A 19,562-nucleotide genomic window follows, 5' to 3' on the forward strand; every position below is an offset into this window, starting at 1 on the left:
AAGAGTTGTTGGTAGACGGCAGGCGGCATACTAGCCTTCTCCATGATCTTAAGGGAGAAGTCACAAGTTGGAAGATGTGCATTCCAGGGTGGAAGGAGTTGCCTTGGTGACTGGGCAATGTTGTCTACCATCACGTTTAGTTCATTTAACAGCCCTTGGATCCGAATACCAAAAGGTCTGTTGGCAGTCCAACGGGTGTTGTAGAGATTTTCCCAACGTGGCTCAAAAACTGATGCCCACATGGGATGATCAGGCAGGAATTTCAATTTAAAGGTGCAATGTAAAGACAACTGCTTATATCAAAGAGATAGGGATGGTTCATTTGCTTCAACGTAAAGGATTTAGATGGGAGATGTGCGAAATGCTCCTGTGGCTGTCCGAATGGCCTGATGGTGGACTGGATCTAACCACCGAAGTATGCTATCTCTAGAAGGTCCATATACCTGACACCCATAATCGAGTTTAGAACAGACAAGGGCTCGACAGAGATGAAGAAGAGTAGATTGATCTGTGCCCCATGAAGTTGATGAAAGGGTACGAAGGATGTTAAGCCCTTTAACCCACCTTTGTAATAAGCTGAAGAATATGTTGAAGAAATGTTAGCTTTTTGTTGAAAATAAGTTCAAGGAATTTGACATTGCTACGTCTGGAATGTTTTTTTGTCCAAGCCTTAAATCTGGTTCAGGATGAAGATTACGTTTGCGACAGAAGTGTACACAAACGGTCTTCTGTGATGAAAATCTGAACCCATTAGCCAATGACCAAGATGTAAGGTGATCAATGGTTTTCTGCAGTTGCCTTTCAATGACCCTCATATTGCATGAATGACAAAATATAGTAAAGTCATCAACATAGATGGCACTGTTTACCGTGGGTGGAAGTTGTTCTGTGATAAGAGTTTATTTTGACTGCGAAAAGCGTGACACTTAGAATGGAAAGTTGTGGGATTCCCTCCTTCTGACAACTCTCTCTGGAGAGTGGATCTTAAATGGACTTGAAAATGGCGATTCGAAAGGAAGTTTTTAATAAAGAGAGGGAGGTTACCCCTAAGACCAAAGTTGTAGAGGTCTTGTAATATTCCAAATTGCCAGGCGGTGTCGTACGCTTTTTCAGTATCAAAGAAAACTGCTACCAGATTCTCGGATTTAATAACAGCGTCCCAAACGTATGTTCCAAGTCAGATTAAATGATCCAAAGTGGCTCTGTCTCTTTGAAAGCCAAACTGTGTCCTGGAAAGCAGACCATTTGTTTCCAAATACCATACAAGGCGGGCATTAACCATTCTTTCCAGGATCTTGCACAAAAACTTGTCAGAGCAATAGGATGATAGTTTCTTGGATTTCTAGGATCTTTCCTGGTTTTGGGAAGGCAAGAATGATAGCCTTTCGCCAGGAATCTGGAAATTGTTTGTTAAGAAAAATTCTATTAAATAATATTAAGAGCTGATTTTTAGAATGTGGTGACAGATGTTTTATCATTTCGTAGTGGATGTTATCGGGCCCCACAGCACTTGCATGCGTAAGAAAGAGTGCTGCATTTAACTCTTCCTGTGTAAAGGGCTTGTTATATGGTTCAAGCCTTTTGAAGAGAAGTTCAATGGATGTTCCTCATGTTTCTCTTTCAGGCCAAAAACTCTGGGTGGAATGATGTTATTGCAGATATTTTGGCAAATGTTTCTCTTAGAGTTTTTGCAACTGCAGTTCGGTGTGCAATTGGACATCCATTGTGCTCGAGAATCACCGAAGGGCATGGTGGGTATTTTCCCTTCATTTCCGGATCTTGTCCCAGCCAACTTTTGAGCTGGCAGTCTGGGTTATGGATGATGTAAAACAGATCCAAGATTTCCTTTGGCTCTGATGTTGGATATAACGTGCTTTTGCACATGCACGTTTAAATGATATTAGATTATCAGTCGTGGGATATCGGTGGAATATCCCCAGGTTTTGTTTTGTGCCTTTTTTGCTGTTGTGCATTCTGAATTCCACCAAGGTTTAGGAAATAGTGGAAACCGGCTGGATGTTTTTGGGATTGCAATTGTAGCTGCTTGGACAATATTTTCTATGACGTACGTGACTGCACCGTTGATATGCTTCTGACTGACTGCAGCAATGTCAAGGTTTGCCAGAAGTTGAAAGGCATTCCAGTCAGCCTGATCAATCTTCCACCACAGTAAACTAAATGGCTGACACTGACTACCACTGTTAGGGTGGTTATCACGGGGAAGTGATCACTTCCATATGGGTTTTCTTCCACCTCCCAAATAAGTGAAGGAAGGAGAGAAGGGGAGCAGATAGAAAGATCAATGGCAGAAAACGTATGGGTAGGCATGTGGAAGAAGGTGTTTGTTCCCACATTTAGGAGGGAGAGGGCATTGTCAGTGAGCATATGCTCTATGACTCATCCCCTTCCATTTATGTTAGCACTACCCTACAGAGTGTTATGTCCATTAAAATCCCCAAGAAGTAATAAAGGGGTAGGCAATTGCATGATGAGATCATCAAGGTCTTCCTCGAAGATGTCAATACCAGGTGGAAAATAAAGAGAGCAAACGGTTAATAAGAACCCAACTGTAAGGCGAATTGCTACAGCCTCTATGCTGGTTGTAAGTTGCAAAGGCTGAAAGGGAATCTGGTTGCTCACGAGGATTGCAACTCCTCCATGAGCAGCACTGTCTACAATTCTGTCCTTACGAATGATGGTGTAATGTTACGCATGGTGGGGGTCATCATTTGCCTTTATATAGGTTTCTTGTACACAAAAGCACGCTGGCTCGTGCTTTTGCAGAAATGCCTTGATGTCATCAATATTTCGCCTGAATCCACAGCAGTTCCACTGTAGGATTTTAGCCATTATTTTGACTTGATGGGTCCATCTGGCAGCTTCCGAGGTGCTGAGGGCTTACTTTTTTCAGTCTTGGATTTTTCTTTTTTGGGGAAGAATGGGCGCAGTTCTGTGTCCATTTCTTCCTCTGTAAAGAGTTCCAAGACTGGATCGTCACATACCTCCTTGGTTTTGACATCCATTTTTTCTTGTCCTGACATTGGTTGTTGAGTTTTTTGTAATGTTACTTTAGTGCTCACTTTTGATAGTGCTGGAGCACTGGGAGGTACTGATATTGGAGTGGCAGCTGACTGAGATTTCTGTGCTGGTTTTTCTGAACTTTATAGATAGCAGGCGATGGGCGTGAATGACTCCTTTGGTGGTACAGTCATATCCGTTTGAGTGCTAATCGAGCATTTCTTGGATACCTTTTCGACATATGTTGCTTTTCCGCTAATTACTGGTTTAACTGCTTTCCTGGCCTTTCGGTATGGGATGTTAAGTTCTGCCTTTAGTCGCTGTATTTCATTTTCTTCCTTCCACCGCTGGCAAGTTCTTCAATATGAAGGGGGTTTTAATTGCAGTTAATACATGCAACTTTTGTAGCTGAACATCCAGTTATTTCGAGGTCCTTTGCACCACATCAAGCTCATGCAAGGGAACCAGGACAGGCCATTTGCAAGTGTCCATATTTTTGACACTTGAAGCATCTTAAAGGGTTTGGTACATATAGCCTTACTTTACAGTTCAGGTATGCAGCTTTAATCTCATTAGGTAATATTGGCATAGTAAATGTAAGGATCAGGTTTCTGTAGTTACTAAATTCCCATCCCTACGTATGAAAATTCTCTTGGCAGCTCTCACTCCTTGTGGCTTAAGTTCAGAACAGATTTCTTCCTCTGACACTTCTATAAGATCCCACTCTCTGAGATCATGCCACAAGAAGAATTTAATGTCTTATGAGGGGTAACTATGATCAGAATTCCCCCAATTAAGGTGGCTCGAAGAAGCTGTTCTGAGTGCTTTTCTTTTTTTGTTTCTATTGATATTGCTGGAGCATAGCCGTTTTGACTGATTTCGGCGAACCTGCCAACCCTTCCAGTCCCTTCTGAATAAAGAAGGGCGATATCTTTCCAATAGATCTTTCAGTTGAATGGATAATCAAGAAGCGTGGGATGGGTCCTGATTTTTCTTCTGTTCTTGGCTGTTTGGCTGCATTAGTCATATTCTGTTCATCTGTATTTTGATCTGGTAAGGACAATGTTGAGGCCTCAGGGGAAAAAATTGGAGTTTCAGAGTTCATAAGTGTTTTGGAATGGTTCAGTGTCCGGGCTCCCCACCCACCACGGAGCCCAAATGGGACGCCCACTACTTGGCAAGCAAAAAATGCGCTCGGGAGCCGAACGCCAGGGCTACCCAAACACTATACCCGCACCTCCACCAGCCGGAGTCCTGTCTCTTGGACCATGAGAGTAGGGGCATGGCATCAACACAGTTGACCCTTGCAGGCAAACCTAGTAGCCGACTGATCCTGGCCGAGCCATCCAGGACCACCGGTCTTGTCGAAGCAGGGGCCAAAGTGATGTATTGAAGCTGGGCCCCTCAACCACCAGGATCTCCCTGGCCACGGTGCTTGGCAAACACGCCAGATTCCATTGATGTTAGCCTGGAACCTATGCTGTGGGCATTGGATCCCAGTGATGTTAATCTGGAAGACCAGCAGCATCACTGGGAGGTCTCCTCACCACGTACAGGTGCCCATGTACAGGGAAAAAAAAAAAAGGGTGACAAATCTCTCCCATCCAATTATCATCCCATTGCAATTACTTCTACTCTCTCTAAAGCAATGGAGAAATCAATTAACTGCCAACTCAAACTATCTAGAAACCTTCCATCTGATCAACGATCGCCAGTATGGATTCCATCAATGTCAATCCACTAGTGATATTCTGGCTTATATTACCCATCTATGGACAAATTCAATGGAAAAGTTTGGTGAAATTCAAGCAGTTGTTTTTGAAATTTCCAAGGCTTTTAATCATGTTTGGTGTAAAGGTCTTCTAAATAAGCTTCCACCTTATGGTTTGCCAACTGTTTTTTGTAATTGGGTATCTAGTTTTCTCTCTGACTGTTCACTGCAGATGGTAGATGGCTCTCTGTCTTCTAACTTCTCAATTAATGCTGGTGTTCCTCAAGTTTCAGTTCTTTCTCCCACTCTTTTCCTCTTGTATATTAATGATCTTCCATTGACTGGAAATCCTATCGATAGTTTTGCTGATGATAGCACATTGCATCCCTCCTTCCAGTTTGAGAAACCTTGCCCTGCGCAAACAGCTTCAACTTCTCAAACATCTGCTACCAATTCCTTTAATGTGTATCTCCAGGTAATTATGGAGTGGGCAGAGATAACTTAGTTGATTTCAATGCTTCTAAAACTTAGTCCTGTCTTATATCTTGCAAAAATAATTGTTCTACTCCTATGCTTATGATGACACACTGATTTCTAGGCAAGATCATATATCTCTATTAGATTACCCTGACTTCTAATCTCTCTTAGCATAAGCACATTACAAATATTGCTTCCTCTGCATCTAGAAACTGTTTTCTCTTTTGCTCCCAGCATTACATTTCTACCAAACAGCTGTTCACTCTCTATAAATTGCAAATCTGCCCTACCATAGAATATTGTTCCACATCTGGGTCGGTGCCTGCAAAACTTCTCTCAGGCTTTTAGATTCCATTCAAAAGAGGGCAGTTAGGTTAATTAATGACTCGTCTCCAACAGTCTCTTCACTCTCAGTCTAATAGATTTTTTGTTTCTGCTGCATGCCTCTTCTATAGATACTTCCATGGGCACTGTTCTTCTGATTTGGAATCTATAATTCCTGCTCTCTCTTCCATAGCAGTCTGAAAGCATCCCACAAACAGTCAACATGCTTTTATTGTCCAACTTCAAACACACAGAACCAACTTTTCTTCTTCCTCATTTATTCATTCAACTTCTGTCCTTTGCATCACCCTTCCATCATACGTATTTCCTGAAAATTACAATTTATATAAGTTCAAGTCTAAATCAACAAATATCTTCTTTCATTCAACCTTCAACCCATGCACAGTATTAAGTACTATAGGTTCTATTACTTCTTGAATTTGGGGATTTCATAAAAAAAAAAAATAAATAAAAAAAGCCTTTGTTACTGTGTCATAGTATCTACTCAGATATTTCTTTATATCAACTGACTCCATTATTTTCTCTGGAACAGAAGTTAAGCTAACAGATCTGTAATTACTCATCACCCTTTGATACCCCTTTGTAAACTGGAGAAACATTTGCACATTTTCAGTCTATAAGGACCTTTGCTGAAAGGAAGAATACAGTTATAATTACAGCTAAATGTTTGTTTGTTTAACCTCTTTTGCTGCTGTTGTTGTTGTTGTCTTTGTTGGTATGTTGTTTAATGGCACAAGCCCTGCTAAGGACATATTATGCCCGATTCTATTTAGTACTGCAGTTGAAATGTTAAAATGTGTTAAATAATTGTCTGCTTCAAGAATGAAAAAAAAAAATTAGCTAGATTTGCATTGTCTCCAATCAGATGAGATAATGTTAAAGGTTCTTGAAGACGAGAAAGAGAAGTGAAAATTGTGTTTCGAACATTAATGTAATGCTTACAATTTAGTAGAATATGCTTCACTGTAAGTATAGGCTAACAATATGTACAAATAGGTGGATCTTCCTCCATGAGCAGATAAATAAGTGTTAGATGCATGTGCCTAATACGCATCCTAGTCAGGATCACCTCCTCTTGCCTATTTGATCTCATAATTGATGCCCACAACTGAGGTTCCTGTTTGAATTGCAGCAGCTTATTTCTGCCCTTAGCCTGCCAGATCTGCAACCATTGTTCTTCACACACATTTTTTATGACTGATTCGAAGTCTGTATACAGCACTTGGTAGCTAGGAGAGCATGCAGTGGTCGGATGTTTAGCAGGTTGATCTGCACGTTCATTTCCTTTGATGCCTACAAGACCCAGTATCCAACAGAAAGTGACCGACTGGTTAGCAGCACATAACACAATTACAGGTGTTGTGATTTGCTTTATGACAGGGCGGATTGGCTTGGATTGTTTGTTCTTTGTTATTTGGTTTTTAGGAGCATTAGCAACTAAGGCCATATTGCTCCGGAAATATGCGGTGGTCATTCCCTGACCTTTCCATATCCTCCGTATTTGGTGGTGACGGGCTCGAACCCCGGTCTAATCAAGAAGCGTGTGCTACGCACTGCTGCTCCTTGACACCTGGCTATGGAGGCGGCGCCTAAAGCTGTGTCATTCAAGTTTTTCAACATAATAAAAAATATACCATCAGGGTCAGCCGCACTATTGGGTGCTCTGCTAAGAGATTCTTTTAACTCGCATATTGTAAAAGGCTGATTATAATTGAAGAGAGAGACCGGTGTTGAAAAATTTAACTTGTGCCTTCCTGCGGCCTCTTTAATTTTCTGGAATGAAACTTCATATGAATTTGAGGCAGATATTTTAGCAAAAGCTTCAGTGAAAGTATTTGCTATATTTGAGGAAAGATAGTATCTGCTAGTATCTGTTTTGTGATATGGTCAGTAGCTTCATCTGTTGATTGATTCTGAATGAAATGTTTATCTAAAGTGGTGTTTAAGGAAAATGTTATCCAGTTTGCCTTTGAGAATTTCAATCTTCTACGAATTTCCAGATAGTTGCAGATAGTTTGAAATTTGCAAGTAATTGGGAGATGATCACTATTATATGGATTTTCCAATACAATACAATATATACTTGGGTGCAGAGTGGGGGAGCAGATAGATAGATCTATGACAGAAGTATAGACAAAGGATAATGGGAACAACAGTAGCCTTGTGCAGGCGAAGTTTTTACGGCTCAGGAAATTAGAGAAATTTTTTCTGTTTTATTAACTTAAATTGGCTTAAATTGACATATTAACTTATTTTCAAGAGTAGCTTTATATTCTTAGTTATGATACTTAATTTAAATTTTAACTTAGATAGAGATTTTGTAGGTTATTACTTAGTATCGCTAAGGGTATCCAATCAACGTGTTTTACAAATTTTGCAGAGCCAGCGAACAGGAAGTTTTTTTAGCTATATTTAGACACTTTATTGACTAATTGTTATATTAAATTATCTTCTATAAGTAGCTTATAGACCTGGTCAAGATCCTTGGTTTATTCTGAATTGAGACGGTGAGATTTTGGAAGTTAATTAATACTTAAGTGTCCGTAGATTGATCGCTCGTAACTTGCCACCGTTGTTATACGATACAACGTGATATCCTGAACTAGACAGTGTTAGCTTAGTATAGTATATAATAATATCAATTAATCCGTAAAATTTATTAATCTTGTTGAACTTCATTGTCAATTAAATTGTCCTTTTAAACTAAACACATATAACGACTTAGATTTTACAAACATTACATAAATAATTAATACATAACTTCATATGGAAGTTATATAAAGAAACTCGAAGATAAAACTTGATACTGAAAAAAATATATAGATATATATAGTGTTACAACTGCGCTGGGATACAAGTTTAGGGTTCTAATTTTATACTGTAATTGAAATTTTATTGAAATTGAATCAAAATCATGACTCATATTAGAGCAGCAAAGAAAAAGGCTCAAGTAAATGGAGGGATGTGTCTCAAGGGAGAACTGAGGGGGGCAGTTGCCCTCTGAATCACAGCCTTTTAAAATGCATTACTTGCTTGATATTTGTGGAGCAATCAGGTACGGGACATGATATTGTCAAGGGGATGTATTTGCGCGATATAAGGAGTGTGAGGAAATGAGGCGACAACTCAGCGTTGTTATGGGCCTATGTGAGAGCTTGAAGGACAGGGTGGATGCCCTCGAAGGATCTAAATTGAGGTGCCCATCAAGCTCTCAGCTGCCCAAATCAACGCCAGAGCTTGCACTTGATCATCACGCAACACAGTGGCAGCCCCAAAGCAGAATGTGCTGGTCCCACAGGAACTAGTAGTTGCTGGTGACTATTGTCAGGGAAACGGGGAACATGGTATGTAAAAAGGATAGGTGCAACAGGACCAGGGTATGTCTGCCAGGGGCAAAGGTTAATGACGTTGTAGAGCGGATATCATCTTTCAAGGGCACAAAAAGTTATATTGTTGTACACATTGGCACTAATGATATTAAGAGTAGGAGACCGGCAGAATTACTTAACAAGTACAGGTCATGGTTGAAAAAAAAAAAACATGAATTAGGGTTGAATTTGAAAGTGTCTGCAATTCTGCCCAGACACGAAAGGAGGGAGTATATGATGAGAGCCTTGTCGATCAATTCAGCCCCGGAAAGATTGTGCAAGGCTCAAGGGGTAGAATTTTTTTCAGCCTGGTCTGTACTTTTTAACAGGAGAGACTGCTTCTACAGGGACGGGATACACTTAAATAGAAAGGGTGCAAGAATATTTGCTGATGCTATCGAGGCAGTGTTAGGCGGGTCGGAAAACTGCTAGCTTGGGGATTCACAGACTAAAAGATTAACAGTAGGTGCAGGCAGAGTGAAAGTGATTCTTGCACTGATTCTATTGTAATGAGCAGCAGCCTAGAGAGCATGTTGCTGGAGATTTCTAGAGAAGCTGGAAGTCATCATGGAACAAGCAAATACATGGGCGGTGTTACAGTAACTAAGAGCAAGAACAGGTGCATGTATATTTGCATGCATACCAATGCAAGGAATTTGGTAAATAAATTTGATGAATTTGAGGAATTGCTCAAAACATCAAAGGCAGATATTGTTGTGATATCAGAGACACAGTGTCACACAGATATAAGGAATGCAGAACTGGAATTTGGGGAGTACAATGTGTACAGGAAGGATAGACAGGAAAGAGTAGTGTGCTCTAGGCCCAGTGTGCTCTAGGCCTAATGACTCTGATGAGTATAATAAGAAACTATTCAGGGGAAACAGAGTGGGCCAGTAAATCACAGAATCTTATAATGGGGGATTTTAATTTCCCAGATATTGACTGGAATTTGTGAGTTGGTCACTCACACACTAGCAAGGCATTTGTGGATTTATTGGATGATTGTTTTCTACATCAGCATGTTTGAGAGGCAACTAGAGGAAGTAATTCTCTGGATCTGATTACAGTAGTGATTCTTCATGCATTAAGAATCTGCAGATAAAGGAACCACTAGGTGGCAATGATCACAGTGTGCTGAAGTGGGATTTACTCAAAGAGGTAACTACCATCAGGGGTAAAGGGAAGGGTTTTTGCTTTCGTAAAGGCAACTACGATGGTCTGAGACAGTATTTAAATTCTATACAGTGGGACCAACTGATGATGTTACCAACAGCAAATTCAAAATGGGAAGCATTCAAAGAAGTTATCTTGGAAGCTACTAGGCTTTACACATACCAACTAAGAAATATTGTTCAAGGTTTAGGCCTAAATGGATGTCAGATGAACTAATGAGACATATGGCAGAGAAGAAAAATGCACAGGATACATATAACTTAATGAGTGACATGGAAGCTTACGATAGATATAAGCTGGGGTTGTAACCAAGTCGCAAAAGAGAATAGGCAGGCAGGTTGGTGGAACAGACTTCCATCCCTTGTTGTGGAAATTGATAGCCTAAATAAATTTAAGACTCAGCTGGACAGGTATTTCTTACGAACGGAGGGGTGAAGTGGAAGGGTTTTTTTTTTTTTTTTTTGGCGGATGCTGCATAAGCTTGCTTTCTTGCATCATATGCCTCTACTAATGCTAAAGGCAGATTATGAGAAATCCTTGGCAAAGGATGCAAAGAAAAACAACAAAGAGTTCTTTACCTATGTAAACTCTAGAAGGAAAGGGATGAATCAGATTGGTCCACTGGATATTGATGGTTCAACTGTTCATGATCCTGCTCAGGTGGCTAACAAACTAAATGAGTATTTTGCATCTACATTCACACATGAGGAGTTATTCAGCGAGGGGAATGCCAGAGGTGTATTCAACTCTAGCAGTAAGCTACAGAATCTTGAAATAACTGGGAGTAAAGTGGAGGAGAAACTGTTGAAGATAAACACAAGAAAGGCACCCGGGGTGGATGGGATCTATCGAGTTATATTAAAGGCAGCAGCAAAGGAAGTAAGCAGACCCTTAGCCATAATTATGAGAGCTTCTTTGGACTCTGTGGAGGTTACCTATGGGCTGGAGATGTGCAAATGTGACCCCAATCCACAAAGGAGGATCAAAGCACGACACAAGTAATTATAGACCTTTTAGTTTAACTTCTGTTCCAGGAAAATTAATGGAGGAACTGGTTAAAGAAGCACTGTAGGATCATCTAGACAAGACTTCAGTTATAGCTCGGACACAGCATGGTTTTGTTAAGTGAAAGTCTTGCCTGACCAATTTGATTGGATACCATGATGTGGTCACAAAGGAACTGCATGCAGGGAATAACTTTGATATCATATATTTGGATCTTAGAAAGGCTTTCAATACTGTTACACATGGAAGACTGCTCCACAAATTTTAGCAGTGTGGCATTGGAGGCAAATTGCTGCTATGGATAAAGGGATGGTGAGTGGGAGCAGAGAGAGAGCAGTAATCAATGGACACTGCTCATCGTGGACTAATATTATTAGTGGATTCCCTCAGGGTTCAGTGTTGGGTCCATTGTTGTTTTCTGTATTTATAAATGATATTCATGATGGTATATCAAGCTTAATGTCTAAGTTTGCAGACGATACAAAGGTTGGCAGGGTTGTTAAGGACACTAATGATAGTACGCTGATGCGACAGGATCTAGAAAAGATGAGCAGATGGGTTGAGAGGTGGCAAATGAAATTTAACACTGATAAATGTAAAGTACTACATATGGAAGCAGTAACCCCAGAGTGACGTATCAACTCTCTGGTACTACACTGACAGTGGTAGAGAACGAAAAAGACCTGGGGGTAACTGTGCAGGCAGATATGAAGTTTTCTGAGCAGTGCAGACGGTCTGCAAGAGTAGCTCAGTTTCTTGTCAATGATATACAGGAATTTTTCTAGCAGGGAAAAAGGAGGTGATTATCTCCTTGTGTAAGGCAATGGTCAGGCCACACCTTAAGTACTGCATACAGGTCTGGAGGCCTCATTTTAAGAAGGATGTGGAGCTGTTGGAACAAGTACAAAGAAGGGTAACAAGATTAGTGAATGGAACAAAGGGTTGCTCTTATGAAGAAAGGCTTAAATTTTGCAAATTACAGTGTCTGGAGACTAGGCACCTGCGAGGTAATCTGATTGAGGAGTATAAAGCCTTGAATGGTTTGAGCATGCTTAATGCTGATAAGATTCTTCCTCTTGCTCAGAATAATCACCTGAGAGGGCATAAATTCAAATTGAGGAAAGACAGATGTAGTATAGATGTGCGGAAGTTTGCATTTAGCCAGCGAGTAGTTGGTTGGTGGAACAGACTTCCATCTTTGTTGTGGAAGCCTAAATAAAATTAAGGCTGTGCTGGACAGGTATTTGGAATGAATGGAGGGGTGAAATGGGAGTGGGTGTTTTTTTTTTTTTTTTGGCTGATGTTGCATAAGCTTGCTTTCTTGCATCATACGGCTCTACTAATTCTAATGCTATGTATTTCCTGTGGGAAAATGCACATGAGTATGTGCACCTGTGTTCAGCAGAGTTAGATTGTGTGTGGTCAGTAATGTTTCTATTAGTTGTCCTCTTTTATCCATATGTAGACTTCCCCACAAAGGGTGGTGTCCATTAAAGTCACCCAACAAACAAATAGGGAGTGGTATCTGGGCAAGGAGCTCATGAAAGTCTCTGAGTATAAATGTTTGATTCGGTGGAAGATAAATAGAAGAAGTGATAAAATTCCAAGTTCTCTGTGTACAGCAACAACCTCTAAATTAGTTTGCAAGGGGATTTGCCTAGATGGAGTACTAACAGATACTAAAACTGCTACACCTCCATGCGCTGCAGTTGCTGAATTCCTGTCATGTCTGTACAAAGTATATTTTTTTTATTGAGAGTGTCACTTGCAGAGTTAAAAAAGTTTCCTGTAAGTAAATGCCTGCAGGATTAAGATCTCATATTGGGTTATAGAGCCCATCTGTATTGGTACGTAGTTCTCAACAATTCCACTGTAAAATGCACTGCATTATTAGTCTTAGTGGTAGGATGATCTGGTTGCTTTTTAGAGGCAGTAGTCTCATGGCAAACTTTTTTTTTGGAAAGTCCAGTGTCCATATCTTCAAAATAAATTTCTAATATAGGTTCTTCTTGTGTTGTTTCATCTATGCCCATTACTGCAGTATTAGTTTGGTTCTTAGCAGAGGAGTCAGCTTTTGTCACCCTGGTCTCACTTCGGGACTTGATAACACTAGCAGAGGGGATGGAAATGAGAGTATTACATGTCTGATCTTTATTATTTTTCTTCACAGATGGCTGAGGAACTGAAAGCAGAGCTCTAGCCCATTCAGCAAGCGATTTGTCAGCTGGAATTGAGTCATTGGTTTGAGTCACAACCGAGATATATTTTTTTTATAACATATGTATATGTTATACATATGTTATAAAGTATATGTATATACTTTATGTATATATATGTGCTGGATTATCTTTCACTATTTGTTTTCTGGCTACTTGATAGGTCACTTTATGTTTCTGTATTTTTTTTCCAAGCTTCCATAAATCGCAGTTTTTTGAATATGCAGGATGATCCCCTTTGCAATTTGGGCAAACTGGAGATGCTGCAGTACAATCTGTTTGAACGTGTTCTTGGGAACCACATTTTGGGTATACATTGTTTCCTCAACATGTTTGAGAGTGTCTGAATTTCTGGCACTTATAACAGCATATTGGATTTGGAATATAAGGTAAGATGCAACAATTTAAATAACCAGCTTTAACAGTATTTGACAAGTTTGGCATATTAAAAAGTTATTATTATGCTGCATGTTAGAATGAGATTGCCATCCCTACGAGGCAGAATTCTCTTAGCTTGAATGACCTTTCGATCTTGCAGTTCTTTCACAAGCTCCTCTTCCATTACATTCAACAGATAACACCTTATTTTCAGAGATTCAGAGATAACACCTTTGGAACTATTTAAGGTTATGTGGGGGAGAGATTTTAATGGGAATTCCCCCAAATGTTGTAACCCTTAACAACAATGCTGAGTGTTTGGACTGTATCATTCCGACAAGCAAATCTCCTGATTGTAACCTTTTGAACATTTTAGGAGATCCAGTGTCATTTTCTACAAATCTCTGTATCATAAATGGAGAGAATTTGCTCACTGGTTGACTACTTAAGGAATGAATAATAAGGAAAGTTGGATATTTCGGTTGTTGATTGTCTTTTTGTAAGTGCTTATGATGCACATTACATTGATCAGAGTTATACCAATCTGTGGTATTTGAGCTTGGAGGTCTAATGTTGGATTATTTTCTTTATCCACGTTGGCTCTTTTTTACCCTGGGGGATTAGTTTTTCCACCCAGGTTACCGGCCCCACCATGAGGAGGCAGAAGCCACTTGTGGCCAAGCATAGAAGTTGGTATGGTTAGTAAACTAATAAGAGTAAAGAAAAAGGCACTTTCCTTTTTCTGGCTCTCTTTTCATACTTTTAAAAAGTAGAGCTAATTAACAGAAAGACTTATGAAATGAAAAAGAACAAGGAAAAACTCATTTGCTCTAGAAAATCGCTCTAGAAATCACAGTACAAATAGCACAGAAGATCGCTTGGCCTCAAGATTTGCTTGGCACCTGGTGCCTCTTTTGCTGCTTCCCTTACCAGGTGCCTTTTTTTATATTGATCTTCAACAATTTCTCTTCCACTTTCCACACTCTGTTATTACAAAATCATTTAGCTCCCTGTTAGAGTTTGATAAACTTCTGGCATTCCCTTAAAGAATTCTTCAAGGGTGAGTGTAGATGCAAAATACCTATTCAGTTTGTCGGCAGCCTGATATGATCATCAACAGTTAAACTATTGATATCAAGTGAACTAATGTGAGTCAATTTCTTCCTTCTACTATTATCATAAGTAAAGAAGTTATTCCTGCCTTTGCTTGCATTCTTTGCAAGAAACTTCTTGTAATCTTCCTTAGCTTGCCTAACCTCATTTGTGAGTTGATTGTAGGCTGGTTTATGTCTACCATAGGTTTCTGTATCATCTGTTAATTTATATGCATCCCATACATTTTCTTCTCTGTAGAGTCTCATTAGTTCATCTGACATCCATTTATGTCTAAGCCAGGTTTATTTCTTAGTTGGTAGGAAAAGCCTATATTTACTTCCCTGAATGCTTCTGATTTAGAATTTGTTGTTGGACGCATCATTTTTTTGTTCCACTGCATAGAATTTCAAAACAGTGTGAGACCACTACAGTCAAGTGTATGAATGCAAAAGCCCTTCCCTTTACCTCAGTTATGTCTTTAAGTAAATCCCACATCAGTACCCTCTGATCACTGCCACTCTTTATGTCTTAAGGCAGTAGATTCTTAATGCATGAAAAATATGAAAAATTGCTGTTGATAAACAAACAGACAGTACTGTTTCTCTTGTTGCCTCTCCAACATGCTGCTGCAGAAAGCAGTCATTGAATATATCCACAAAAGTCTTGTTAGTGTGGGAATGATCAAACCACAAGTTCCAGTCAAAATCTCCCATTATAAAGCATTCTGATTATTTTGGCCCACTCATTTTGTCTGCATAATTGTTTGTTAAAGAATAAGCCCCATAGCAGTAATCTAGAGTTGATTTATTTATCACCACATAAAGTACATTTTGCATTTTTTGTGTTCATAAGCATGATAAATTATTAATAAATGAAACAAGTAAGACTTTAAAATACTGTAATAACAAATCAATATTAATTGAATTTATGCACCAGTTTGATGGTAGCCTTTTAGTAAAGTCTGAAAAATATATCACTTACTTTGTATGAGCCAAGGTTTTCTACGGCACAAGTAAATGATGCATTTCCACCAACTCTGACAGTAATGTTTGATAAAAGTGCTGCAAATTCTGGCTCTAGATCAGCTACTGAAAAAGAAAAAACACTACAGAAAAAAAACAGAACTTAATTTGTAACTCAGAAAAGTTGCAATTTATTTTGAAAAATTACAAAATAAATTACAACTATATGATTATACACTGTGAATTTCAATGACTTCTAGATGACAACTTACTGTTAAACATTTAACATATAAAATTTATTTCCCAGGAATAAGTCATATTCAAAGTTCCTCCTCATCCACAACATTACTGAACAATGAAGAGCAATCAATGTACAAAGAAAAGGAACCATTTGGATAAAATACTTGTCATTGAATACCACATTTGCCAAACCATAAGGTGCACTTTTTCTGCCTGGAAAAATTACATAAAATTCTCCTGTGTCATAGGTCCTAACATATACCAGGCATGTGCATTGTTTTTTTGTTTTTTTTTAAAGATCCACCTGTATAGTATTAGTAGCTTACCCAGTATCTGTGAGAGAGAAAAAGAAAAAAAAACACAATTCCCACATTACCTGTACGTCCCCTCCAATAATGTCTAATAATTTTTTTATTTTGTTTTTATTTTTACATTGTTCCCATATAGGCTGTGGTAGTCAACAAACACAGCCAAGACAGACAGCATGATGAGGTGATCACTCCAAAAAATTCATATGCTGGTGGATCCTCCAGCAGGTGAATGTCCATTGAAGTACTCAGACAGACAGGATCTTCAAATCAGATGATGTTAAACCCAAAGATTGAAAAAAAGTAGCAGAAGTACAGCTCTAGATTCCTCAAAAGGAGATTTCAGCAGTAGAACCAGGCAAAGTTTTTAAGGCTCCAGCTAATAGAGAAGTTTTCTTAAATTTTTGCTTTTTTATTGACATATTAATTTATTTTCTAGAGTTTCTTTATATTCCTAGTAACAATACTTTAGTTTAATTGAATTTAGATAGAGATTTCTTAGGTTATTACTTAGTATCGGTAAGGGTATCTAATCCATGTGTCGGACAAGTTTTGCAGCTCCCGCGAACGCTAAGTTTTTAATTATATTTAGCCGGTTTATTGACTTAATTGTCAGATTACATTATTTTCTATAAGTAGCTTATAGACCTAGTCAAGCTCTGGGGTTTATTTTGAATTTAGATAGTGTGATTTTGAAAGTAATTAATACCTCATGTCCGTAGATTTATCGTTGGTAACTTGCCGCCATTGTTAAAAGATACAATGTATACCCCAAACTAGATAGCGAGTATAGTACTATAAATTAATCAGTAAAATTTACTAATCTTATTAAATTTCATTGTCAATTAAATTGTACTTTTTTACTAAATACACATAACGACCTAGTTTTTACAAATGTAACATTATAAATTAATACATATAACTTGACAGGAGATAAGAAAGTCATATAACATAACTCAGAGATAATATTCGAAACTGAAATACATATATATAGTGTTATAACTGCATTGGTATATTAAGTTTAGGGTTATATTTTGTATTGGAATTTTATTTGAAACTGAATAGAAATCATGACTCGGACCAGAGCAGCAAAGCAAAAGGCTCAAACTAATGGGAGTTCTGTGGCTCAGGGGAGAACAGAGAGGGGCGGTTATCCTCCGAATCACAGTCTTTTGAAATGCACTCCTTGTTTGATGTTTGTGGATCCCTTTGAAGGATTTAAATTGAGGGCCCATCAAGCTCTCAGCTGTCCACATCAATGCCAGAGCTTCCACTTGAACATCATGCAACACAGCAGCAACCCCCAAAAGCAGAATGCACTGGACCCAAAGGAATGAGTTGTTGTCGGTGACTATTGTGCAAAAAGATTAGGTGGAACAGGACCAAGGTGTGTCTGCCAGGGGCAAAGGCTGATGACATTCGGCACTGGAAAGATTGTGCAAGGCTCAAGGGGTAGAATTTTTTTCAGCCTGGTCTGTACTTGTTAACAGGAGAGACTGCTTCTACAGGGATGGGATACACTTAAATAGATAGGGTGCAAGAATATTTGCTGAAGCTATCGAGGCAGTGTTAGGTGGGTCGGAAAACTGCTAGCTTGGGGGGGGAGACAAGGACTAATAGATTAACAGCAGCCACTGGCAGAGGTGAAAGTGATTCTTGCACTACTTCTACTGGAATGAGCAGAAGCCTGGAAAACAAGATGCAGGATGTTTCAGAGACTGCTGGGAGTCACTGCGGTACAAGTAAACACATGGGTTGTGTTAGGGTAGCTAAGAATAGGAACATGTATACTTGTGTGTACACCAGTGCTAGGAGTTTGATAAATAAATTTGTGGAATTTTAGGTATTGCTCAAAACATCAAAGGCAGATATTGTTGGGATATCAGAGATGTGGTGTCACACAGATATAAGGAATGCAGAACTGGAATTTGGGGAGTACAATGTGTACAGAAAGGATAGACAGGATAGGAAGGGAGGAGGAGTTATGCTATTAGTTAAGAAACACATAAAATCCAAGGAAGTGAAGCCAGTCAACATCGCTGAACATGCAGTGTCGAGTCAGTTTGGTGTGACATAAGCATTGGGAGATCAAAATTGAGAGTAGAAGTGTGCTATAGGCCTAATGACTCTGATGAGTATAATAAGAAACTGTACAGGGAAATAGAGTGGGCCAGTAAATCACAGAGTCTTATAATGGGGGATATTAATTTGCCAGATATTGACTGGAATTTGTGGGTTGGTCACTCACACACTAGCAAGGCTTTTGTAGATTTATTGGATGATTGTTTTCTACATCAGCAAGTTCGAGGCAACTAGAGGGAGTAATACTCTTCATTTGATTATCAGTAGTGATTCTTAATGCATTAAGAATTTTAATGCATTAAGAATCACTACTGATAATGAATTCTTAATGCATTAAGCGAGGGATTCTTAATGCATTAAGAATCTGCAGATAAAGGAACCACTAGGTGGCAGTGATCACAGTGTGCTGAAGTGGGATTTACTCAAAGAGGTAACTACCATCAGGGGTAAAGGGAAGGGTTTTTGCTTTCGTAAAGGCAACTACGATGGTCTGAGACAGTATTTAAATTCTATACAGTGGGACCAACTGATGATGTTACCAACAGCAAATTCAAAATGGGAAGCATTCAAAGAACTACTTTTGGAAGCTACTAGACTTTACATACCAACTAAGAAATATTGTTCAAGGTTTAGGCCTAAATGGATGTCAGATGACCTAATGAGACATATGGCAGAGAAGAAAAATGTATGGGATACATATAAATTAACATGTGACACAGAAGCCTATGATAGATATAAGTTGATCTGCAACCAAGTTACAAAGAAGGTTAGGCAGGCGAAGGCAGATTATGAGAAATCCTTGGAAACGTATGCAAAGAAAAACGGCAAGGAGTTCTTTACTTATGAAAACTCTAGAAGGAAGGGGATGAATCAGATTGGTCCACTTGATATCGATGGTTCAACTGTTGGTGATCCTGCTCACGTAGTTAACAAACTAAATGAATATTTTGCATCGCCATTCACACATGAGGAGATATTCAGCGAGGGGAATGCCAGAGGTTATGTTTGTTTGTTTTGTTATTTGGTTTTTAGGAGCATTAGCAACTAAGGCCATATTGCTCAGGGAATATGCGGTGGTCATTCCCTGACATTTCCACATCCTACATATTTGGTGGTGACTGGCTTGAACCCCAGTGTAATCAAGAAGCATGTGCTATGCACTGCTGCTCTTTCCCACCTGG

At 39.1% G+C, this 19,562-nt stretch overlaps 1 protein-coding gene across 3 annotated transcripts in view; it reads right to left on the minus strand.

The window, feature by feature from the left end:
- Positions 1 to 19,562, minus strand: part of LOC150081781 (opioid-binding protein/cell adhesion molecule homolog) — a 718,769-nt gene that overhangs the window by 383,528 nt on the left and 315,679 nt on the right. Inside the window, exon 2 of one of the 3 annotated variants that reach the window (XM_090379651.1) lies at positions 15,771 to 15,874. In XM_090379651.1, coding sequence (XP_090235777.1) covers positions 15,771 to 15,874 — 104 coding nt within the window. Of the gene's footprint in view, positions 1 to 15,770; positions 15,895 to 19,562 lie in introns of all 3 variants that reach the window. The other 2 variants (XM_090379650.1, XM_090379652.1) reach the window with 2 other exon arrangements.

The sequence above is a fragment of the Mastigoproctus giganteus genome, chromosome 8 (genome assembly GCF_048544385.1).
Source record: "Mastigoproctus giganteus isolate SK-2022 chromosome 8, ASM4854438v1, whole genome shotgun sequence".
NCBI lineage: Eukaryota > Metazoa > Arthropoda > Arachnida > Uropygi > Thelyphonidae > Mastigoproctus > Mastigoproctus giganteus.